A 21,822-nucleotide genomic window follows, 5' to 3' on the forward strand; every position below is an offset into this window, starting at 1 on the left:
ACGCTGTGCTGGAAAGGGCAGCGCCACCTTCTTTCAGCTCTCTTCACTGCCAGGATGATCAAGAAGCATCGCCCAGACTTCTTGCAGTGCTTATCTATCCATCTCCCTTTAATCCCGGCCCTCTATCATTTCTTAATTAAAAGCTCTTATAAACTGCTGAGTTTCCTCATCTGTAAAATGAGGCCAATCACTTTTTCAGAGTTATTTTTAGGGAATAGATGAGGGAGTCCCTATAGTATGTGCCACATAGTAACATTTTGCAAAATACTAGCTACTAATTAGATGCTAAATCATTACCACCATCCTGCTTCCATTACACAGGTTTTAAATTTTAATCTCAGGTTTAAATGTTGCAATTTTTTTTCCTTATGTGTGTATTTTACTAAAACTTGCATTAAATTCTTTTTAAAAGTGGACAATACGTTGAAAAAATAAGCATCACAATAGTAAGAGTATAGTAATTGCTGCTCCAAATGCATTTCCTGCTACAGGAAAGAATTAATAGAAAATGGACATCATTATACTGAACAAGGGTGGGTTCACCTCACTTAGTGAAGGCGATGGTTTCACAAAGCCTATGCTCAACCTAACTGTGTATGCTGTGAGGGGTTATTTTCTAGTCAATCCTGATGACCCCAAACCTCACAGAAGTGCTGATTAATCCCTTCTCAATTAAGTAAGTAAAATCAGAACATCTTAATTTTTACTGAAAGTGAAATATATTTTCCATTAATTCAATTCTGCTTTCCTTCTATACAGATACATCCTTGATGACACAAGGATCAGGAAATGCCAAATTCACCTCTACCTGAGAGCGTAAATAACTTTTCATCTCTCGCCCATGATCTTCCACTGCCCCATCCTCTTACCATATCCTCCACTGCAACAAAGGTGAAAGAGGAAAAAATAACCTTTTCTCAGGATATCATACATTGTTAAATACTACCTGGTCAGAACTCTTAAAAGTTACTCCTACTGTGATCTTTCTACATTTTCTTTTCTCTCCCTCTCAAGCTCCCCTACCCTTACCATTTATCTTGTACCTAGCTCTATTACTGTTCCATTCACTTTGTTATCATCTGTGTAAATAATCTCAACTGTGTGCACCTGAAAGCAAGAACACATTTTTTTCTCTTAAGTTTTCAAATTCTCAGAGGATTCTCCAGCAGAAAGCCTAACAGTAGGTCCTGGAATGTTTTGAAGTAAGTGAATAAAATGTATTACCTACAAGAGCCCTGGATTGGTAATCAGAAAGTCCAGACTCTACTCTTGTTAATGCAATTTGGAATTTCTGTAGCTTTCTATTTAAGTTTGAATTTTCTAATCTATAAAGTGGGACTTTACTTGCTCTGCTATTGTATAGTTTCACAAAATGAGATGATGAAAGTAAAAAGTGCTTATTGTTATATTAGTTTAAATAACATCATAGTTACTTCTGAAAATTAGTATTATTTGTCAACCAAATTTATAAATGTAAGTAGGAACAGTACAGTTGTTCCATTAGGATATGAAGATTTAATGTTTACTTGCTTTTTCTTTAAATAAATTTTTTTTAAAAAGCTAAAGACAGTTGGTAAGGCATTCATTTATATTATTTCTTCAAGAGTATTATGCTTGTGCTATGAAAAAGAAATAATCCATGTTAATTGTGCCATGTCTTCCAATCTTAATTATAATTTAGATATAAAACATTGGGGTATTTCTTACCAGGTTCTGGGAGGTCTAATTTCGCCCGCTTTAGTTCTGCCATAGAAATCTGAAGTTGGTCTATTACAAAATCATCTTCAAAGAAAAAATCCTTTGCTAGAGTCTCCTGAAGAAATTCTACAAGTTCTTCCATAGACAATTTCATTAGATGTTCTAAGAAAGGATGACAGAAATGCAAATGCTAAGTCAACAGTTACTTTAGGTTGAAAAGATAATACATTCTATTTGGTATAGCACATTTATAAAAAGGGCATTGAAAAAACCTAAACAACTTTCACATGGCCTTGTGAATGTTAAAAAATTTTTTTTTCTGATACTGAAATGGTCACAAAGAAATGCAGGTTAATCTTACTGGGGAGAAAGAGGAGCTGGCAAATACTGTCAAACACCTTCTCATTGGTTTAAGAGTAATAATATATAGGCATTAATAGTAACCCAGAGTAAGAGTTTCTCTGAGACAACTGACAGAGAAAGGCACCCAGGAAGACATGAGGCCTTTCTCTTTTATTGATTTAAAGCTCCAACTGTCACAGGCAAATCCACTTCTAAGTCTGTATTTATTAGTGGTTCAGAACTTTTTTTAAAAAGGATTATTAATTTGTAGAGTTTATTTCTGCATATGAAAATAGTTTCATCAGAAAAAATTTCAAACTACAGACACAAATCGGAAAACAAAAACCCACTAAGATCATACTACCCAATACCTTACTCACAGGTATGTATATTCACATGTGCATATGTGTATCAATTCACAAAATTAAATGATATTTACAAAGTTATTCACCTTCTTGCTTTGTTCCCTTTCAATAATATATCACTGATATCTCTCACTTCAACAGATATGATTTTATACCATCATTATTCATAGTGATATAATAGTGCAATGTAATGAATGCATTGTAATTTGCTTAATTAGTCTTCTAGTTATGGACATTCAGATTGTTTCTCATTTTTTGCTATTTAAACCACTTTGCCATGAACCTCTAGTAATAAAGTCTCTAAATATTAAGGCAATGTGGAAGAAAGAGAAAAAAGAAAAAACCTCTTAACCACTGAGTAAGTGTCCCAAAAGAAGTTTTCTTCTTTACGCTTTATTTTTTAATTGGCAAATAAAAAATTGTATGTATTTAAGGTGTAAACTATGGTCTATTACAAAATCATCTTCAAAGATGATTTGGTGTATGTATAACATTGTGGAATGATTAGACCAATCTAATTAACATATCCATCAAACATATTTATTTTTGTAATGAGAACACTGAAAGTCTACCTACTTTGCAGTTTTCAAATATTCACTAATATTATTAGTTTCAGTCACTAGGCTGTACAATAGATCTCCAGAACCATTCCTTCTGTCCAGCTGAAACTTTTTTACCTCTTAGTAACATCTCTCCATCCTCCCTCCCTTTCAACTACCATTCAGGTTTTAAGGCTTCACATGGTGATGAAGGAAATTAGTTTAAGCTCTTGAGCTTTGTTTCCCTAGCCAAAAATAAATAAATAAATAAAAAATACAGAGCAGCAGAGAAATTTTTCTACAGTTTATTTAGTCCAATGATACGCTAGTATATAAAGTAACTGCTGTGCTTAAAGTTTATTTACAAAGGGTAAAGAAACTTTTTACTTGTCAAAATTGATAAAGGGTCATATAAATAAAAACAATTTAAGAAGAAAAAAAGAGCTACAAAGAAATATGTTTCTACTTTTTCACTGTTTAGGGAACATTGATATCTCTTAATAAAATTTTATTTTTGTTCCACACCTCATTTTATTCATAATCCAGAGAGAAAGGAAGTAACTGAAGTGGAGGAGAGGCAGGAAGAGAAGAAAGAGGGATTTCACTTGGTTGTAAGACAGAACCCTGGGTCTTGGATAGCAATTTGTTGTCAAAGGTTTTGTCGTGGTACTTTAGTCTGTGTGTTGAGGAAACAGAGCCTGAATACAAGGGAAAAGAATCACCACGCTTCTGAATCCTTTTCTTGAAAAGAGTAAACAATACAAAGGTATCTTATAATGGGCATTCTTATTCCTAGGTAAAAGTGTGGTTGATCTGGCCCTCTGAAGTCCACTCTGTTCACATAAATAACATAACAATCTTACATCAAAGTACCTAGCATGTACTTAGAACACCAAGCACAGTAGACAGAAAAACCATAAACATAACCTCATGCACTCAACTGGCTCCTACTGCAGATGGGATGCTGAGGAGATCATTCAAGGACAACATGAGAGAGCAGAGTATATGTGGAACGTGAAATTATGTGGTATGGTCTAGATTAGAAGTACTATATAAAGTTCTAAAGCTTTCAGTGATTCACACCTCTGTATAGTTTTAAGAAGAGCCACAGAATGCTTACGGTTGAACTGAGACTTTAAAGTGAATATGATTCTTCACATTCATGAAGAAAATCTCATTTCTTAATTTTATAGTAAGGCATAGCAACTCAATTTACAGAGCCCTTGAAATACTGCAACTGAGACTAAAATGTGTTTTGTTGTTTTGTTTTAAAAAACAATCCTTTCTACATTTATGCAACTACAGACACTGCCTTTACTTGCCTCAGAGGCCATGACACAGTCAAGCAGAGCTGATCTATAAATTCCCCATCTACAACTTGGAGCTGGAAGCTCTTATTCCTAAATGAAGGAAACAATAATAGAAATATTCTCTGTAGCACCCTTAAATCATGAGGCTAAAGCTCTCTCTGTTCTATTACAAACTTGAAATTCAGATCAATGAAAAGAACAAGAAGATCCAGCGAACATAGGGTTAGAAGTGATGGTGGGATGTGATGATCATTATTATCCAAAGTACATGAATGAAGACACAAATTGGTGTGAATATACTCTGTGTACAACCAGAGATATGAAAAGTTGTGCTCTATATGTGTAATAAGAATTGTAATGCATTCTGCTGTCATATATAAATAAAAAATTAATTTAAAAAAAGAAGATCCAGTGAAACCAATATTTTAGAATATCATTATTAGTGAAACCAACAAATTTCATTCTACCACTCCAGTGAAACTGTTATAAGGAGAAAAGAATCCAAGATCTTTGCCATACACAGCTCTAGTAGGAAAAAGAACCACAAAAAAGTAAACTACCAACTGAAGAAAACTTCCCCACTGATTCTCAAGGACTTTTTTTATACTGTCACGGAGACAATAGATAAGGAGCCCAGTGGGGATTGACACATCAAAGTTAAAATAAGTCTTGATTTTTATGAAATCTTCAGTTAAAACATTTTCTTACTTTTGTGTAATTTTAAGATTGTGTAGGACATGGCAGTAAGAACTCGTTCTCCTTCAAAGATGTAAATATCCCATATTCTGAGGTTTAGAGTAAAGGGAGTCTGTAATGAAAAATAAAACAAAACAGAAGTAAGATTAACAGTTTGCCTCACCTTGTGATCAGGATTTTATGATAGAGTTTTGTAAATAAATACTTACACGATCAAGGAAACACTGAAAAAACCATTTCATTGTGTAAAAACTCGTGTAGATTTCTTGAGTATCCTAAAAAAACAAAGACCTCACAATTTCTGGATTGTAACCAACAGATTATGACAATACAATACACAAAATTAAGAAGGATAATGGAGATAGCTGTCAAGGATGAATATTAAAAAAAACCACCTTTGGGGGCTGGGGTTGCAGAGTGCTTGCTTAGCACACGTGAGGCACTGGGTTCGAGCCTCAGCACCAAATGAAAATAAATAAGTAAAATAAAGATATTTAAGAAAAAAACCCAAAACATCTCTTTACAACCTTTTTCTTGATTTCTTTTCCTATTCTTACTTTTTCTCCCAAAATTTTACCTTTCAAGATTAACCCCAGAATAAATTTCTCATGAAAGGACTGTAATACATTTATTTTTCACTAACATATTTTACAATTAACTATCTTTGTTTTACCAAAGTATTATATCTTGTAGTAAAGCACACATATATTTCATGAGGAATGAGTTTGTAAGAACCTCAAAATACTTTTTGTGCAATTCAAAAACCTCCAAAGTAACTAAGAAATCACATTTTATTTAAAAACTTCATTGTTTCCACTTACCAGCTTCACAGAAATCTGAATCTACTAATTAAAACTGTGATAGATCATCAATATTAAATTTTACAAATCTAATGTTCATCAAACTGGGAACTGTTTTAACTGTTTAGTAAATGAAATGGATGACACTATAAATTAATGAGTTAACTGAGGCCAAAGACCAAATATCACTGTAGCTTCATTACTGGAACAGGTGGGTGTTAAGTCAGTGTCACATCTACCTACCAAATGTTGCTTAAGCTTGGACAGAAATTTATTCAGTATTTTTTCATGATGTTCTTGAAACCTCAAGAGTTTAGGGAAACCTTGGACAAAAAAGCCTATAATACAAACATAAAAACAGTACTTCAGAAACAATATCCACAAAACACCAATTTAAAAATGCAACACATTTCTTTCATTCCTATCAAAAGAAAAAAGAAACATCTAGTACTTACCAAGATAATTTTCCTTCCCACCAAAACCATAATTGTATACAAACTTTTGGGTAATGAGACTTTTAGCTAGGATTTGTTGTTAACATTCACCTATATTTTTATAAAATATATTTTCTGTAAAAGGCAGAATATTTCTGAATTAAAGGAAAACTAGTAGACTAACCCCCCCCCCCAAAAAAAAAAAAGAAAACTGAGATTATTAATCAAGATTATGTGTTCTTTTTAAGACCTTGGGCCATATCTTAAATGATTGAATTTTTTATAGTTCTAATCTTAACTACTTATCATTTGGTTTTACTGTTAATGTATTACTTAAACATTTATTTACATTTTCAAGTTTACTTTAACAATTTCTCTAGTACCATTTTTCCAAAGTTTTTATCACTTTTTAACACTTTCTGTAAGCTATATTTAACATAAGCTAAAACAATGTTACATCAAAAATCATATTTTAATCCAATTGATTATACAATATAATCTGTAAGATTTTTAGTTATAAATGGTTAAGTTAGTATTAATTTGTATATTTAATTCATTGAACTTTATACATCTATTTTTATTCACGAGTTTCCTTTCAGATATATTTAAAAGGATATAAATTCAGTGGACTCTTATTTCTCCACCTTAGTGTTTTCAACCTGGTTTCTAAGCAACTTTGAAAGATGTTAATAGATTTTCTATGCTTTTAAAAAGAACCTGGGGTAAATAGTGTATGTTATATGTTGTTCTTGAATATTTATGATGTATATTAACCTATTAATTAACGTCTTTTAGATTTCATGAAACATTTTGCTTTGCTTTTCTCAATCTCCCAGACTTATCCAAACTTGGAGTCTATTTTTTTCCCACAAAACATCTGTTTCCAAAAAACAAAACTTTGTTCCTTCAAGAACTTCAGGAACACAATACTGGGAAACATTGCTTTACAATCTGAGCAGAATTCTCTCTTAACTTTATTGCTCAGTTTTTGAAGGTATGTGTAAAAATTTCCAGAGATAGAGATTCTATTCTTCTCTCAGTAATATTTTCCAGTGAAATGATTTAAAAAAAAAATCTTTATCTATCAATGCCATTTTCATGGTCAATTTGACAAGAATGGGAGTTGGAAAAATTTCAAGAAAAGTATGATTTTTTGAAAAAGTCAATGCACTTCAGTAATAACTAGCTCAGTGATACAAAGATATCTAATATTTCTTTATTTTTCAGTGATATCCCAGGCTCAGTATTTTAAATCTTCTCTCTTCTAGCCTTACCTTTGATTTCTCATATTTACAAGTGACACCACTTTAATAAAGGAAATGCAAAGGATAGAGGGTACTTTAGATAAAACTTCATAAGCAAGCATACAAACAAATATTTCTAAGTACAAACTCACCCATAAAAATGACCTAGACTTCACTGAAAGAATAAATGTTGGGATAAAATTGCTTTACAGATTAGACTGGCAACAATAATTGCTAGCAAATAGGTTTTAAAAGAAATGATTATTTTCTAAAATTAGATAGGCTTCTACATAATTATATATCACTTAAATTGTATACTTCATTGCACTCAAGACAAATCAACAATACCACTGCATGGGGAAGCAAAATAAAGACTGATAAAGAAGAGTTCTTTTTCCTCAAGATGTCTTTTTAAATGATACTGCCTATTGAATGTCGACTTAACATAATAATATATCTTACATTTGGAGTCCAGAAACCATTAACATGTGTTAAAACAATTGGCAAAAAACATTGATAGACTAAAGCAAACACACATACACACATGCACACACCCCTCACACCCCTCCACACACAACACCCCCACAAAAGTCACTTGCTAAGATTGTCAGATTTAATATACAATGGACTATGGAAGGCCATAACTTTGAAAATGTTAAAATAGCACTTTCCATGGAAGGTCCCCACAACATAGAGCATAAATATTCACAAAGTGAACGTAGGTGATTCATTCTTAAGAGTAATTGGTATTACAAGTTTTAATTTGATACTACCATATAAATGAATTGGAAAAATAACTTTGCCTTAATATAAATGCCACTTTTATTTCCAAAACAAATTGCAATCCAAACTCTACAAAATAAAATTTAATGAACATGCTTGGCAAATATTAGGAAAAGGTCATTAAAAACAATCTGCTAATCTGAAAACCAAAAATTATGCATGTTTTGGAATATTAAACAATCTAATGCCCAAAACATGTCATCAGCCATTTACTTATAATGGAACAAAATATGGCTGGAAGAACTAAAACTCACACTTGAAATATGAAACTACTGTGTTATTATGTACTTTTCCTTTAAATGCCTAAATGTCATGTCATTTCTCAGTTAATATTCTTTGACAAGAAGTCGTACATCACAATATCCAGTCAATGGTAACATTTAACTGAAATGGTAACTGCATGACTGTCTAAAAGTTTTGATCAAAAGGTATCTTATTTCTTCTAAATAATATAGCTTTTCCTAAATTCCTCCAAACCTGAATTAGTTTCTTCTGACTGAGGGCAAGTAAAAAAATTTAAAAATTTTAAAATACCAACAATATACTTTGGGGAAATGACAAAGAAAAATCAGTGTGAACTGAAAAAGTTAGAAAAAAGTTTAATAACAAAAAACAAAAGAATTAGAAACAAACACCACTGAACAAGCTCTGAGACATTAAGTTTGTTGTACTAATTCTACCAGGCATCTTTGACTTTGTTTTCATTTACCTTTTACCCTCTCTGATTTTATTGCTTATGATAACATATGGGTGTTCTTACCATGCATGGCATGTTTGGGGCCCGAGAAGAGTTTGACCAGGGCCCAGAAGGCATCTTCCTCGTTCATGTACATGAGGAGTAGAGCTGTGATCTGGCTCATCCCCTGACAGTACCCAACTTCCTAATGAGCAAAAGAAAGCACAGACACTGGAGTTCAGAATACAACTACAGATATCACAAAATGCCTAGATAGATTATTTAGTGGGCATTTCTAGAGGTAAATATTACAATCTTTACAGCATAATGCCATATGTTATAAAAGAATAAAAAACTCTCATATAGAATAAATGCACAGATGTAGACAAAGTTTAAGTCTTTTTTTAAAATCATCTTCTGTTTGATACTGTTATGCTCTCTTTAAAGAGTACCAATATTATTTCATTTTATGTTTGATTTTAGCTCACTATTCTTCCTCTTTGCTCAGATGCTAGCAATCTCTCTCCTCCTCCAAGTCCAAGTTTGCTATCTTATTTCCTCTATATTTCTGGACCCTTAAATAGATACTTTTTGGATGCCCACCCAACCTACACCCCTCTAAGAGCTACCCACTCTCCTCATAGTCCCTGCTTTGATATGGCCTTAGTGATTCATGCTTCTGTAATAGGAACCATAGCTGATGGACCAGATGAGGACACCTGACACCAAGAGAATAATTAATTGGTTTCATGGACTAATCAGACACTCTACTCTCTCTAGGAAATGTGAACAAAGCCAGAGGGCTACAATCACATGGAGTTATGTACTCTAATAGTATGCTATTCTGTGAGTGGAATTTCAGCCATGGAATAACCAGCAGGCAGGTAAAGGAAGCCATCTGGAGATAGACACAGTAGAATACACAATTCACAGAGATAGTCAGAGATACCATGTGGCCCCACAGAGAGGGGGAGAAAGTATAGCTATTCTCCCTGAATGCTTCCCACCTTTCAGCTCCAATTCCCCTGAGGCCAGGTACAGCTTCATTTCCATGAGAAGTTCCTTTAGTAAATCCCTTTTGACATTTCCCCAGTTTAAGCTGACTTCTGCTCTTGTTCAAAGGTTCTCCTCCCTAGAATCTTGTCAATAGGTATTTATTTAACAGCCATGTTAGGTCTCTCCCCAGAATGGTACATGCCTTAAGAGTAGTATGTTTATTACTAAAAAGTTTAGTTTTATTCTACTCATACTGAACATCATCTGATACATAAAATGTAATACTGGAAGACAACCTTCTAGGACTTATTGAAGAATTATTGAGTCAAGCAAAAATTAATCTATTCACCAACTTCCTGTCCTACCTTCCCATTCCTGACTTGTTTGCTTAAAAGTTATAACAAATACCATAAAACATAACAAAACAATCTGTAGCGGGAGAGAAAAAGTGAGATTTACTGGTGTACTATGGTCATATCTTGTTTTTTCCACTTCCAAATCACTTCTGTTCTAAGACCTCAGGGTTACTATGGGAGCCATAAAGAGATCCACAGAACTAAAAGGTCCTGGGATGAAGAAATGGGGCTACAAGGGCCTTATTATGTAGGGGGTGCCAAAAGGAACCTCCTGTTTCTTGGAATACAAGTAAAGAATAGGGCATGCTTGGACTTACCGTATTATAGATAGAATATGCAGCAAGAACATGAAATAAGGATTGTTGCCTAGAGAAATAAAAATTTAATTAAACACAATTTAGTTATTTCATACTTTTAAAATTACAAACTTACAAATAATCCATATAAGATTTACAATTGCAATAAAGAAATTCTCCTAAGTGCATATGAAAACAGTACGCTCAACAGTCTAAATTTGAGACTAGATAGCTTCATTCTGACAGAAAGATTTATACCCAAAACACAAAGGACTTCAACATGTCTTACACTGTTGCCACCTTTTAAACAGAAGCCACTGGATTAACAAAACAGAGGCAAGGCCTTCTGAAGACTCCATGACAACACCAACTAAGTGTAATACCTAACAGAACTGGGCAGTGTCCTCCAAAAAGCCGGACATGCTCTATAGCAGCCTCCAAGAGAAGGTAGCTTGTTATGCTTTCCATAGCCAGAATGCAGGTATTGAGGTTCAAGGGTGGAAACAGGAATAGCTCTACTCACTATTATCCCAAATGACTGACTCCCTAGGAAGTTTTCTGCTTCCTATCCCTGCAACCTTAGGCTCTGTTGATCTAGATATCTTAGTTCCAAAAGAGCAGGTTCCACCAGGAGACATAAAGTTGATTCCATAAAACTGGACTGCCATACAACCACTTTGAGTTCTTTATGCCTCAACAGACAAGGAGGGGGATTGATCCTGATTACTAAGGGGAAAAATGATTGCTACGATATAACAGACATAGGAGGAATATGTCTGGAATACAGGAGAACACTGGGGCATCTCTTAGTATTACCAAGCTCTGTGGTTAAAGTCAATGGAAAGCTATTGATTTTTTCCAATTCGGGCAGAACTGGCAACAATCCAGACTTTCCAGGAAAGAAGGTTCTACCAGAAAAAGAACTATAACCAGCAGCAGTACTTGATGAGGGCAAATGATACATAGAATGGGCAGTGGAAGAAGGTTACTATAAATACCAGCTATGCCCATATGGGAAGTCGGAGAAATTACTGTAATTTTACAAACACTTCTTCCTCACTTTGGTATGAGTGTGTGTGTGTGTGTGTGTGTGTGTGTGTTTATGTACACACAAACAAAATTTTCTTCTTTATGATAATTACACTTATATGACAGTATTTAAGTTCAGGATAGAAAAGCAGAGGTCTGAACATGGCCCAAGAACTTGATATCCACTTATGGGAAAAGCATTAAGAGTGTTTTCAGTTGTAAGCAGAATTGTTGTATCATGTTAGACAGAAGAATGAATTTGCTACTGTCTTATCTGGAAATTAAGAATTGCTTAAGGAGATGAGTGTCAGTAACCAGTTGGCACAGGTGGACTGTGTCGGTTGGCTCTGTGTAGAAATCTGGCTAGGTTACTGAACACTATTATTTAAACACTCATCTAGATGTTACTGTGAATGTATTTTGTAGATGTAGTTAAAATCCAATTTCTATTGACATAAACTGGGGGAAGAATATCCTATGAAATTTGAATAGGCCAGGTTCATTCTGGCTTCCCTGAAAAAGAAATGCCACCTAAGGACAACAGCTTCAGCTTGTGCCCAAGAGTTCTAGCTTGTCCTTTCTGATAGTTTGCTTTGTAGATTTGGACTTGGGAAGCCAGCCCTCAACAACTGGACAAGTCAATCTCTTAACATATATTTCTTACTGGGTTCTACCTCACTGGTTGGCCTCTGACAAATACAGAAGTCAGCAAAATTGTATCTTTCAATCATAAAATGTCATAGCAATGATACACCAGTGTGTGGTCCTAATATTCATTTCCTTAAGTTTCATTTATGCGTGAAATCAAGGTTATATTTATCACTGACACAGTTTTCAAACACATACAATCTCTCTTCTCTACAACTTTTCATAAAAGTATCTAATGTATTCCTAAGAATTCTCAAGCCAGAAAATGATTCTTCACTAATTTTATAGCATCTACAACGTCAAAGGTTAACATTTTTTAGTTAAGCTAGATCCTAGGTTTTATACCAAATGGACTCAAATGATTTGCAAATGTTTCAATCTTGGGGATCTAAATAAAAATTATAATCTACATAAAATATCTTAATGCTTTGATAAAGACTATTTATAAATGCTATTTTTTACATTTGATAATATTAAACTTTACTTACTTAACACCATATCTGTCTCTAAACATAATATGGTCCCTGAATGTACGGTTGACATCAAGGTCTATTTGTCTGATATCAGGTGAACAACCCCGTGCTCTGTGTTTTAATTTCTGGAGAAGAAAAAGAGAAGGGGAAAAAAAATGCATCTTATGAAAATCACTTGTTCAAAGTCCATGATTTATAGTAAAATGATTTTCATTAAAAAAACTTCCTTTTTGTTGTTTAGGATAACAACTCCTGTGGCTTAAAAAATAAAATCAAAGCAATATAAAATGGTACACAAAATTTTTTCCTACCCTCAGTGTCCCCACTGATTCAACTCCCACTCCTTCCCTCTTCCCTCCCATTGTGTCAATATAGTTAGATTTTTAACCAACTTCCTGGAGTCAGCCTTACTAAGACTGTGTGAAAGCTCTTCATGACTGAGCCAAGCAACCTACTGACTTCATTTCTTTCCAGCACAGTATTTTTATTTTCCTTGGAACTAAGCACTGCCTTGCTTCTTGAGTTGCTTCATTTTCTATATACTTTTAGCCCATTCAATCCCAAATTCACTATAAATGGTACAAATCCCCTTAGGTGATGTTCCAAAGAACACATATGCCACTGACTTGTCTTCCTGAAGGCAAATCCCAAGTGGGCTGCTTGGCCTCAGGGTTGCTGCCCAGGTCAGACCTGGGGCTTCCCTCTGTTTTGTTTTGCCCTCGTGTCTCCTGATTCCCGGCTCTCCCATTCTCACTCCCATCTTCACTTTTCTGGTCTATTCCCTTGCTCTGGAGGAACACATTCTCCAGCAGCTCCTGTGAAAGTGTGTGTAGAAACAAGAGGAAGTTTTGGAAACCCTGAATGTCTGATGAGTCTATCGTCTCAATTAACTGTTTGACTGCTTCAAAATCCTAAGTTGGAAAATATTTTTGCTCCAAAGGTACTGTTTCATTGTCTTCTGGTCTCACATTTTGCCAGGGGAATTCTTGTCCCTTTATATGCAAGTTCATTTTCCTCTCTGGAAGATGGTAAAGAGCTGCTCTCTCCTTGCTCTGAAATTTCCCCTTTTGCTACTTTTATCCACAGAGTTGGGCACTTGGTATATCTTTTCTTAGAAACTTATACATCTCTCAGCTCAAGAAACTGTCTTCAGTAATTCTTTTGTCAATTTACTCACTCTCCCCTCCCTCCTTCCCATTTTCTCTTTCCAGAACTCTGATTATTACAGTGTGGGATCTTCTAGGCTGTTATCTAATTTTCTTGTATGTTCTCTATTATTTCCCATCTATTTGCCTTTAAGTTTTATTCTCTGGAAAATTTCCTCAATTGGAATTTTCTATTGTTTTTCATTTCTCTTAAATTTTTCATTTCCATTATTTTTTTACACTCATAAGCTCTTTGTTGTTCTAAAATGTTCCTTTTTATAGCATCCTACACTTGTTTTATGGATGTAATATCTCCTTATTTTTCTGAAGATATTAAAAACAGTTTTCTTCTTGCTTTATCGTTTGCTTCTTACAAGTTTCTTTTTTCCATTTGCTTTCATTTGCCTTTCATGCTAGCCCCTTTCCTTAAATGAACATGCAGTACTTTGCTATCTGCTTTTATTTAAAGTGAGACACTTAAAAAAGCTGTGGGGTTTCACAACAGTGTTCTTTACTGTAGAGTGATTTAGCCTAGGAGATGCACTGTGGTCCATGAAGTCAGGATCTTTGGGTTTATTTTCTTGTGCTGGCCACATTCCCCAAAGAAGGTTATTCCAACCTTGTCAGGAAGACAAGCACCTGGATGCCATGTTTTAAGACCTGGGTTGAAGAAAAAGACTAGACTGCTCAAAATTCAGGATATTCTATTCCTTTGCTTTCATGAGCGCAGCCCACCCCAGCAATGTCTGTGTCCCAGCTGAAAGGACCTCTGCTCCATCCTCTCCCAATAATAAAGTTCCAGTCCTGGGCCAGCGCTGGAAGGAAACCTGGAAGCTCTAACTGTTTCTGAAAAGACTATCCAGCACCTCTGTTTAGCCTCATCTGCACTTCCAGAGGTACCTACAGCCAGCAACTCCCAACCACCTTCTGAAGGTCTCAGCTATGGTGCATGGTGCTCCTCCACTTTCCCACTACAGCCCAAGATTTAGCTTTCTCAGGTTTATTAAATTTACTAAATGCCTGTCTGTACTCTGGTTTCCAAAAATTGGCAGCTGTTATTTCTTCTTCTATTTTCTTACATCTTGTGGATTTGCCTTTAAAAAACTCTGCTGTTGGGCTAGGGATGTGGCTCAAGCGGTAGCGCGGTCGCCTGGCATGTGTGTGGCCCGGGTTTGATCCTCAGCACCACATACAAACAAAGATGTTGTGTCCGCCGAAAACTAAAAAAAATAAATATTTAAAAAATTCTCTCTCTCTCAAAAAAAAAAAAAAAAAAAAAACCAAAAAAACAAACAAACAAACAACAACAACAAAAAAACACTCTGCTGTCAATTTATTGGTATTTCAAAGGGAGGGGAATCTGAAATTATGAGTATGCTTCATTTCCCATGTTTAATCCAACAGAAGATTAAAATTTATATTAACATGTACTTATCTATGTTTAAATATAAATAAGCATCTATATACACATGCCATATTGATCCATTTACCACATACCGACAATACAGATTTCTGCTACATTTATATAAAAACATAGTTTAATTCCTGACTTAAAGTAGAATAGAGGCTATCTGGGTGTGTCTCAAATAATGTGTGTGTATGGTTAAGTGCTTCTGTGTTTTGAGGTAGGAACTAGAGAAGGGTAGCGTCTATATCTTTTTAAAACATGAAGAACGGGCTGCGGGTGTGGCTCCATGGTAGAGCACTTCTCTAGCATGATGAGGCCCTGGGCTGAGTCCCAGGCACCAGGAAACAGCAATTCAAAACTTGAAGAGTTCCCACAGAATGATCCTGAGTTCTGAAGACAGAAGAAGACATTTGTAGTACTGTATGAAAATCATACAACCACTGAAATATTATTGTTATTTCTAATAAAAGCTGATGAGATAATACAAAAATTTAGTTTAAAAATAATAATTTGTTCATATTTGATCTCAATATTTTACTTCTTTTTTTCTTTGAACCTCTATTTTATTTATATGTGGTGCTGATAATCGAACTCAGCGCCTCACACATGCCAGGCAAGCACTCTATACCACTAAGCTGTAAAGTAACTCCAGCCCTTAATATTTTCTTTTGTTAAAAAGGTAATGGGCAGGGCTGGGGCTGTAGCTCAGTGGCAGAGCACTTGCCTAGCATGTGTGAGGCACTGGGTTTGATCCTCAGAACCACATAAAAATAAACAAACAAAACAAAAGCATTCTGGACATTGACAACTACAAAAAAAAATTTTTTTTTTTAAAGTAATGGGCAAGTACAGAGGTTTCAATTATTGTTATAGGCCTCTTCATAAAAGATGAGACACGGAAACAAAGGAAGAAAATGTTTGACTAGACATTATGAAAAATGCCTTAAAATAAAATTTAGTTGGAAGGGAGAAGACCCAAACACATTTATAACAACAGCTTCTCTTGAGGACAAGATAATCCATCATAAAAAAGGTCTCATGACAGAAGCAAAGCCCAGTTAAGCTGGTAAAAAATAACAGGTCAGGAATGTTATTTATGTCCTAAAAGGTTTACAAACTAATGCACATAATACAGTAAATCAAGCACGTTTCTTACCTCCTGAAGAAAAGGAGGTTAACAGTTTTTACGTTTTCTCTGAGACTAGGTGGTTGAGATCCATGAATACTATAATAATACAAGAATAAACATTTTTCTTAAAAAAAAAATGGGAGCTAATGAACCCATAAACCTACAACAGAAGTACAGTGGATGTACTAAGTACTGTACAGAAGTACAGTACTTAGATGAAAAATTAGGAGTATGGCCAATCAGACTGAACCGAGCCAGGCTAAGGCTCACATGAGCTTGTTACCCACTTGTTACCATCTATAAAGTGCATTACTAAACACAAGAGAGATAAATACAAATGAGATACGTACAAGTAAAACAAAAACAAAACCAGAGGAAAAAGAGCATCGGCTCAGGAGCCAGAACAGTCTGGATTTTAAATCCTACCTCCTTGCTAACACTGGAGTAAAACGTTAATTAAGTTCAGTTTCCTCATTTGTAAATGTTGATGATAACAGTAAAACCTGTCTCTCGGTAATAATGGAAGAATTAAATACAGTAGTTCATATAGAGCACTTAGATAATATCCACGCATAAAAATACTTGAATACAGTCAGCTCTCCTCAAGGTAAAGGAGATAGTTATTTATAAAATACAGTAATATGAAATTTCAAACTAAAACCAGTCATATCCAAATCTGAGGGAAGGGATCAAAAAGGGTGTTTGCAATGTACCTTGAAATTCCACCCTATATTTCTTCCCTTTTGGAAATGAACTCCTCTCAGGCTCCTATTCTATGAAGACTTCCCGAACCCGTAATGTGCCTTCTTTTACTCTTTCCTTTCAACCCAGGCAAGTTTTTTGTTTTACTACTTTTAGAGTATTTAGCATATCAATTAGTGCTAAATACTTCTATGCAATCATGTCTTCTCCAATAGAGAAGAACACTTCCCTGACGCTGCACCTGTTTATGTTTGCGTGCTCTTCAGCACCTCAAAGTCTCATCCCAAGAAAGGATACACATGTCATCGAGCAAACTTAAAGGAATGAATGCTCATAATATGCCAGGCTCCAAATAATTTCACCCATCTCAGAAAAATTTTAGTAGATTTAAGATAAAGTAGTTTTACTCCTGGTAAAGTTCCAGTTCATGGGGGGATGTGTGAAGTGCAATGTATACCACTTTCGAGAAAGTAAGAATGAATCATCAGGAAAGGAAGACCTGGTTGTATAATGATGCGAGGGAAACCTCAAAGTAAAATTAATGTTTATGACAACAATGAAAATTATGAGCTTAAAAACAGTCAAGTCATTTCTGTTTATGCTATGGAAAGTTTTTATTAAATTATACCAGCCATTGGACAATTTTATTCTATGCAAAAAATGAAATAAAATATAACTGAGGGATGGGGTTGTAGCTCAGCGGTAGAGTGCTTGCCTAGCACCTGCAAGGCCCTGGGTTCGATCCTCAGCACCACATAAAAATAAATAAAATAAAGGTATTGTGTCCAACTACAACAAAAAATAAATAAATATTTAAAACTATATATAACTGAAAACTAGAGTTCTATTATTAGCAGATACACTGGGTTAAAAAATGTTCCCTCAAAATTCATATCTATTCAGAACTTATAAATGTCGCCTTATCTGGAAAACATCTGAAGACAGCAAGTTAAGATGAAGTCATAATGGATTAGAGTGGACCTTAAATCCAATGACTAGTGTCTTCATCAGGACAGTCAGACACAGACACACAAAAGAAAGAAGATCAGATGACAAAGGAAGCACAGATGAAGTGACACTGCTGCAAGCCAGGGAACCCTAAGGACTGCGGCAAGGGAGGATTCTTCCCTGGAGCCTTGAGCACCTTAACTTCAGCTTTCCATCCTACAGAACTGTGAGAGAATGGATTTCTGTAGTTTTAAGCTACTCAGATAGTGGTACTTGGTGGTAGCCTGCCCTAGGAAATGAATACAGCATGTAAACAAAGAACCTGCTGCTTTTCTTAGTTAAATATTTACTGAGCACCTACTATATGCTAGGCACACTGTAGCAAGTGCTGGGGTTACGTTTTCTGTATGTTCTCTCAAACATATTTTATTTTGAACACTGGCTCTAAAACTATGACACTAAAAGCAAACACCTAGTCAACAGCCTGAAATTTGAAACTCTAAAATCTTGAGACATAAACCCGGCCTGTGTAAAGTCCAAACAGCTGAATTTTGCAAGTCTTTTATTCACATGAAATGAGTAACTCTTTAATTAGTATTTATTACTTTTTATCTTGATGAAATTCACTTTCATACATATATGAAAAAGAAAAGAAAAATATTGAAAGAGCACCAAAGTGCTTCTTATAATTGACTTTGGAGTAAAAGTAAGGTACATATAATTTTTTTCCATTTATTCAATTTTAATTTATATTTAAAAGCATCATATAGTTATTTACATTATTTTCCAAGGAACATATTTCAAAATCTATGCATCTAAGATTCTTCAGTATAAATACCTCACTCCCTTTCAAAGGTTAATAGATTAAAACTTGGGCTTAGAAAGGGTATAACTCAGATAATAAGAAGGCAAATTTAATGCACTGTCTAGTTTACAAAAGATTGACCACACAGTCAAAAGTTTAACTTTTTATTAATAAATAATATTCCTGGGGACAAATTCTTCTCTCAATCTTATAAAAAAAAATCAGACACAGGCAGTTATTAGATAAACTGAATTCTGCTGTTATTTTCTCATAAATTCTAAAAATGATACTGCAAATCTCTTTATTGATACTATAATCAGGAGTTAGTCTATTTTCCTACAAAAATATCCCAACATTGATGGATCATTTGAAATACTGTGATAATTTATATATTTGAAAAGCAAAGCATTTGATACTCATTGACTGATATTGATCATATTTTTACTAAAGTATTTGTTTGAAATTTGACTAAATTACAATCAATAAAACAAATAACAGGCCTCCAAAATCCAACGTAATATAATTTTAATATCATTTCAAGTAATGATACAAGTATCTTCTATCACTATGACAGCTTAAAAATATTATTTTACTTTTTTTACTATTAGTTGTTCAAAACATTACAAAGCTCTTGACATATCATATTTCATACATTTGATTCAAGTGGATTATGAACTCCCATTTTTACCCCGTATACAGATTGCAGAATCACATCGGTTACACATCCACTTTTTTACATACTGCCATACTAGTGTATGTTGTATTCTGCTGCCCTTCCTATCCTCTACTATCCCCCCTCCCCTCCCCTCCCCTCCCCTCCCGTATTATTTTACTTTTAACTTTCAAAGTAACCATTAGTTTAGGTACTTACACTATAAAGGTCTTTTGTTTCTTCTTTCATTTTAGGGATCTCCAGAAGTAGAGCCCAGACTTCACCTCGGAGCTGGAGTGGGATTCCTTTGTAAATTCTCCTATGAAACTTATTAAAAGAAAAAGAAACTAGAAGTTTCAAACGGACAAAAAATTAGAATAGTCCCTTCAATCAATCCAGGTTATGTTTGTCTTTTATTTTCAGAGTATCCATGTCAATTAATTAATATATTTTAATCAGTTGATAGATTTAAATTGTCAACTCCCTTTTTTAGATCTTAAAAGGGAGACACAGACACAGAAGGAAAAAATAAACAAGAAAGCATCAAGAATGCTCAGTATATTACATTAGTATGTTCATACTATTATCAAAGTGTCCTTTAAAAGGCACAAAAGCATAGTCAATGCTCTCTGGTAAGCCAGGAACATGTTACTGACATTCCCTGTTACACACTTTGATCCCTTCTCCCCATTCACCTGGAAAGTGCTCCAAATAGCAAAAAGGCTGCCTTGTGCTAAACGTGTCCTCACAGTGTACAGAGAACACTGTGTAACCCCTAATCTCTTTGCTACCACCCTCTCTCTGGGGCCTCTAGAACAAATCAAACTCCTTGCCATCTACCTCATACCTCACTTAGTTCTCTCTCTTTCTTCCCCCCACCCCCACCCACCCCCCACACTCCCTTTCTTCCCTCCTTTCTCTTTTCACTTATTGATATTTCTTCAGGAAAACCTTTAACATTGAACCTATCTGATTAGACAAATATAGTGAAAAAACCCCAACAATGAAAACATGTCTTTTTAATGAAATTAGACAGTACTCATCAGTATCATTAACTCTTTGGGTCCTTGAAAAGTACACGATTGCCCTAAGAATCTTAAAATTCAGTATTCTTCTCTACCTTCTGGTAATGACATTTCCCCCTCAAGTCTAATTATCAAAATAACATGCAAAGTTCTATGGCCATTACAATGTGGTCATTCATGCCTGATACAGTGGCTCTCATCCTAAGACTATACTAGAGACAACGGAGGAAGGAAAGAATTGGGAAATATGAGAATTGGGAAAGATTTCCTTTAGAGAAAATGACAAAGATACATATAAATGTGCCTGAAATGGGAAATGAAGTTGGGAACAGGGGAGAAGATAATGATGAATCAAATGGTGACTTTAATATTTATAACAATAATTACTCTAACATTTTCTGGCTGTCTATTGTAAGCCCAGATTATGCTTTGTTTCTAAGTAAATTTTGTCCTTATAGTATGTTTCTAAAGAAGTTGGTATTATTATCATAACCATTTTACAAATAAGAAAACTAAGATGTGGAAAAGTTACTAGCTCAAAGTAAACTGTATCATAAGAATTCAAATTCAGTAAGTCTGACTTCAGAACCCAGTCACAACAACTAAAATACAGAACCTCTACATACTGGATTTTAACAATAACTTAATACTTCAATTTGAAAGGTACCACTTTTAAAATTCTTTTACAAATTTGTGGATTTCATACACAAAATCTTTTTTTTTTTTTTAAAAAGTTGCCTGAAATTTGCCTTTCATTTCTACTATATTTGTTCATTTGCCCCCAGAATTAAGCAGTCTACTTTAGTCGTGCCAATGTTTAAAATCTACCAACTTTGAAAAAATAAAAAAAAAAAAAGATTCTATTAAATGACTGTTTTCAATGCCTTGTTTTTAAACTTAGTGCCCTCAAAACAATGTGTTAATCCATATCACTTTGCCTTCCAGTGAGTAAACTTTACAGCCCAGAAAGCCTGGCTCTATTTTGTGGAATTTTCAGAACTTCAAGTACATATCATGAAACAGAAGTGCACTGTGCACTGCTGATGTTCTGTAGTGCCTCCCCATTTCCTCAGCTCCCCTGTCTCTGCCTTCCAATGGCATCAGTCTCCCAAATCTGGACATGAAACCACTGAGCCATACATAGGGCCCTACTAACTGTGTTCTATTTCCTTCTGACCTTTTACTGACAAACCAAAAGGAAAGGCTAGTGTACTAGGTGGAACCACTAAGTGAGCTGCAGTCTGGATGTTGCTAACAAGTCAAGTGACCTTGGAGAATTTATTTTTAAACAATGGATCTATTTTCTGGTCAGTAAAATAAGAT

General features: G+C 34.6%; 1 protein-coding gene across 2 annotated transcripts in view; it reads right to left on the minus strand.

Moving 5' to 3' along the window:
* Positions 1-21,822, minus strand: part of Usp6nl (USP6 N-terminal like) — a 161,494-nt gene that overhangs the window by 22,398 nt on the left and 117,274 nt on the right. For both annotated transcript variants that reach the window (XM_027944886.3, XM_071599800.1), the window contains exons 7-14: positions 19,694-19,801; positions 12,701-12,810; positions 10,557-10,605; positions 8,972-9,092; positions 5,994-6,088; positions 5,160-5,225; positions 4,963-5,062; positions 1,708-1,860 (exon numbers count right to left, since the gene is read on the minus strand). In XM_027944886.3, the coding sequence (XP_027800687.1) occupies positions 1,708-1,860; positions 4,963-5,062; positions 5,160-5,225; positions 5,994-6,088; positions 8,972-9,092; positions 10,557-10,605; positions 12,701-12,810; positions 19,694-19,801 (802 nt within the window). The remainder of the gene's footprint in view (positions 1-1,707; positions 1,861-4,962; positions 5,063-5,159; positions 5,226-5,993; positions 6,089-8,971; positions 9,093-10,556; positions 10,606-12,700; positions 12,811-19,693; positions 19,802-21,822) is intronic.

This window comes from Marmota flaviventris, chromosome 12, assembly GCF_047511675.1.
Source record: "Marmota flaviventris isolate mMarFla1 chromosome 12, mMarFla1.hap1, whole genome shotgun sequence".
NCBI classification, from domain to species: Eukaryota; Metazoa; Chordata; class Mammalia; order Rodentia; family Sciuridae; genus Marmota; species Marmota flaviventris.